This window comes from Silene latifolia, chromosome X (genome assembly GCF_048544455.1).
Source record: "Silene latifolia isolate original U9 population chromosome X, ASM4854445v1, whole genome shotgun sequence".
NCBI classification, from domain to species: Eukaryota; Viridiplantae; Streptophyta; class Magnoliopsida; order Caryophyllales; family Caryophyllaceae; genus Silene; species Silene latifolia.
Window position 1 is genome coordinate 148,213,880 of NC_133537.1, and position 3,776 is coordinate 148,217,655.

Genomic DNA, 3,776 nt, shown 5'->3' on the forward strand with positions numbered 1-3,776 from the left:
TAAGGCGCCTTTGTATATGAGCGTGTTACAAAGTGGTATTAGAGCGACGATTTTGGAACCTAAAACCAATGAACAAAACGAACATAGGGTGTCTAATTAAAATGAACCCGGGTAAGAGTTGTTTGGAGCTACCGCAAAGGCTTAGGAGACGTCCTAAAGCTGCATTTTGGCCCTTACAACTTTGAGCCGGTCATTGTGGGGAGTTTTTGGGGAACCGTTACATGCGTTACATATATATGTTTCTTCTGGGATGTTGGAATGGATTGAAAGTATATGATTGCATGAATAGAAGAGTATTGTTGATTATATGAAACATGTTTGGGTGTTATTACTTGGCTTTGATTGATAGTAACATGATTAGGAATGATGTATGTAAAGATATATGTGATGTTAAAGCCGAAGGGTAGATCGTTTGGCATGATTCGGCCGAGCAGGGCGGGTACTCGACCGAGTAGGGGATACTCAGCCAAGTAGCCAAGCACTCGACAGAGTATGGGTACGTGAGAATAGTAGCTACTGGTCATGACCACTCGGCCGAGTAAGAGGGGCACTCGACCGAGTGGGACGTACTCGACCGAGTGCCTCGAGTACTCGACCGAGTAGGCTTTATGTGTTTTGGAGCTCAGTTGCTGGAGTAGGCTTCATGTACTTCTAGGTACTCGACCGAGTACTTCTTTGGCGGATGTTTTGTTTATTTTGAGCCGTACGCTATGTGCTTATGTTTATCTTGGTTATATCAGCTCAAAATGCCACCAAAGAGATCGGTCGCGTACATTCAGGCATCAGAGATGACTCTGGACGAGGTTGCCACAATAATTGAGCAATAAGACGCCCTCATTGAGGCACTCAAGAATGTGGGAAAAGGGGAAGAGAACCCAGTGGATGCATCCTGGCTTTGCACCACCATTTCTCGCTTCAATCCCACTACCTATGAGGGCACTGGTGAGCCAAAGCTGCTTGATAATTGGCATCGGGAGATGGAGAGTGTGTTAGAGGTAGCTAAGTGCCGAAGGAGATGATGGTAGAACAGGCTGCGTTCTACCTAAGGGGTGAGGCCGGGGTTTGGTGGTAGGATGAGAGGGAAGAGGCTCGTGCTTACTACAGGAATTTGGATCAAACTGTTATTCCATGGGTGGGATTCAAGAGCGTTATGAGAGATCACTTTGTGTCGGAGCACATTCGCCATAAGTTGAGAGCGGAGTTCGATTCCTTTTCCATGGCTGATAGCATGACTGTCACCGAGTACTATCACCGGTTTATCGAAATGTCGCGGTACGCGGAGGATATGCAACTAAGTCAACGGAGCTTGGCTCTTCGGTTTGAGAAGGGGTTAGCATTGAGGATCATGGATAGGCTACGAGCTGGGGTACTCATGGATCTGAAAGAGGTTTATGCAAGGGGCGGGGCACGCTGAGAGGCTAGTGGACTTCGCCAAAGAGGCTAAAGAAAAGGGTGCTGAAAAGAAAAAGGTTGAGAGTGAGGATGGAAATCAATCGGGCCACAAGAGGAGCAATTATAATCAGGTTAGGACTTTTTTTGGAGGATCTAATTATGGAGGGGGATCTCAAACTTGGGGAAGATGAGGCGTTCGGATTACTAGTGATAACTCCAATCTTACGTGTTTCAACTACGGTGGTACGGGTCACAAGAGGTAGGAGTGTACGAGTGCTGCAAGAGGAGGAGGTTTTCCAAGGTCATAACAAGGGAACTTTTCGCATGCTCCAAGTCATAGTTTCTCTAGTAATAGGCAAGCTTGGTCGTGGGGTAACCATGGAGGCCAAAACAACAACAATAGCGGCTACAACCGCAATAATGGAGGGTCCTATCAGCGTTCAAACAACAGTGTGACGAAGAACTCGACTGCCAAACCTACCACTTCAGCAAATACGATCCTGGGTGGAGGCCAGAAGAATAGTGGGAAGCTTTTTATGATGGGCAAGCAGGAAGCTGAGGATGATGCTCATGTTGTTACTGGTACTTTCCTTGTTCATAATAAGCCGTCTTTTACTCTGTTTGATTCAGGGGCAACCCACTCTTTTGTATTTAGAAGTCATGCCTTAGCTATGGATTTGGAACAATATGAGTTGGTAAAAGATAACGTGTTTATACCTTCAAGGGAGTCAGTTTCATGTTCTTAGTTATATCGAGGGGTGTCCATGATGGTTGGACAAGTAGACTTACCGGTCAATCTGTTAGAGTTTCCTATGGATGGGATTGAGGTAATAGTCGAGATGGACTGGTTGGGCAAGTATGAGGCTAAGATAGCTTGTCGGCAAAAGAGAGTGTCTTTAAAAGGGCCTAAGGGAGTCAAAGTGTCATATAGGGGGTTAGTGGTAAAGCCTAAGATGAAGTTGATCACGGTAATGACTTTAAAGTCGTGTTTGAGAAAGAAGTGTCTTTTAATCCTTTGTCATGTAAGGGATATGCGGGTAGATGAGCCATCAGCATCTGATATACCATTGGTTGGGGAGTTTGGTGATGTTTTTCCAGATGAGATACCGGGGTTGCTTCCAAAGAGGGACATCGACTTTAGTGTTGAACTCAAACCGGGGACGGGACCTATATCTAAAGCACCATACCGGATGAGACCTAAATAGTTGGAAGAGTTGAAGAAATAGCTGAGTGAGTTGTTAGACAAGGGGTACATTCGACCTAGTGTATCACCTTGAGTGCACCAGTTTTGTTCGCGAAAAAGAAAGACGGGAGTATGAGGCTGTGCATCGACTATAGAGAGTTAAACCATGTCACCGTGAAGAACAAGTATCCTTTGCTAAGGATTGACGATCTTTTCGACCAGCTGAGTGGCGGAGGAGTGTTTTCTAAGATCGATTTGAGGTCGGGTTATCACCAGTTGAAGATAGTAGATGAGGATATTCCAAAGACAGCTTTTCGGTCGCGGCATGGTCACTATGAGTATGTGGTGATGCCTTTTGGGTTGACTAATGCACTAGCAATATTCATGGATCTTATGAACCGGATCTTCAGCCCGTTCTTGGATAGGTTTGTGGTTGTCTTTATTAATGACATCTTGATCTACTCTAAGACTAGGGAGGAGCACGAAGAGCACCTACGGTTGGTACTACAGACCTTGTGAGATAATCAGTTGTAAGCCAAGCTATCTAAGTGCAAGTTCTGGTTAAAGAAAGTGGCTTTTCTGGGCCATGTGATCTCAAGAGATGGAGTGTCTGTGGATCCTAGTAAGATTGAGGCAGTGTCAAACTGGGAGGCACCAAAGAATGTTTCTGAGATCCGGAGTTTCTTGGGTTTAGCTGGCTACTACAGGAGGTTTGTGAAGACTTCTCTAAGATCGATAGGCCTATGACAGCTTTGATGAGGAAAGAGACCAGATTTTGTTGGGATGAGAGTTGTGAAACAGCGTTCCAAACCTTGAAGGAGCGTTTGACCACAACTCCTATTCTAGCTCTACCTGAGGGAAGTGAGAAATTTGAGGTATATACCGATGCTTCAAAGAAGAGGTTGGGTTGTGTCTTGATGCAGAATAGGAAAGTTATCGCTTATGCTTCGAGTCAGCTGAAGCCGTACGAGAACTATCCTACTCACGATTTAGAATTGGGTGCCGTGGTTTTTGCTCTAAATATTTGGAGACGCTATCTCTATGGGGCGACCTTTAAGGTGTTTTCAGATCATAAGAGCTTGAAGTACATCTACACACAGAAAGAGTTAAACATGCGTCGGAGACGATGGATGGAGTTGATTGGAGACTACGATATGGAAATAATCTATCATGAGGGGAAGGCTAATGTGGTGGCGGATGC

General features: G+C 45.3%; 1 protein-coding gene across 1 annotated transcript; it reads left to right on the forward strand.

The window, feature by feature from the left end:
- The first annotated feature begins 2,159 nt into the window (after positions 1-2,159).
- LOC141618539 (uncharacterized) lies at positions 2,160-2,597 on the forward strand. Its single transcript, XM_074435643.1, has one exon. It carries the CDS (start codon positions 2,160-2,162, stop codon positions 2,595-2,597), a length of 438 nt encoding a protein of 145 aa, XP_074291744.1.
- Positions 2,598-3,776: the final 1,179 nt, after the last annotated feature.

Bases quoted from the DNA above. Each gene is read 5' to 3' on its own strand.
- LOC141618539 (XM_074435643.1), top strand. From the start codon at position 2,160: ATGGTTGGACAAGTAGACTTACCGGTCAATCTGTTAGAGTTTCCTATG.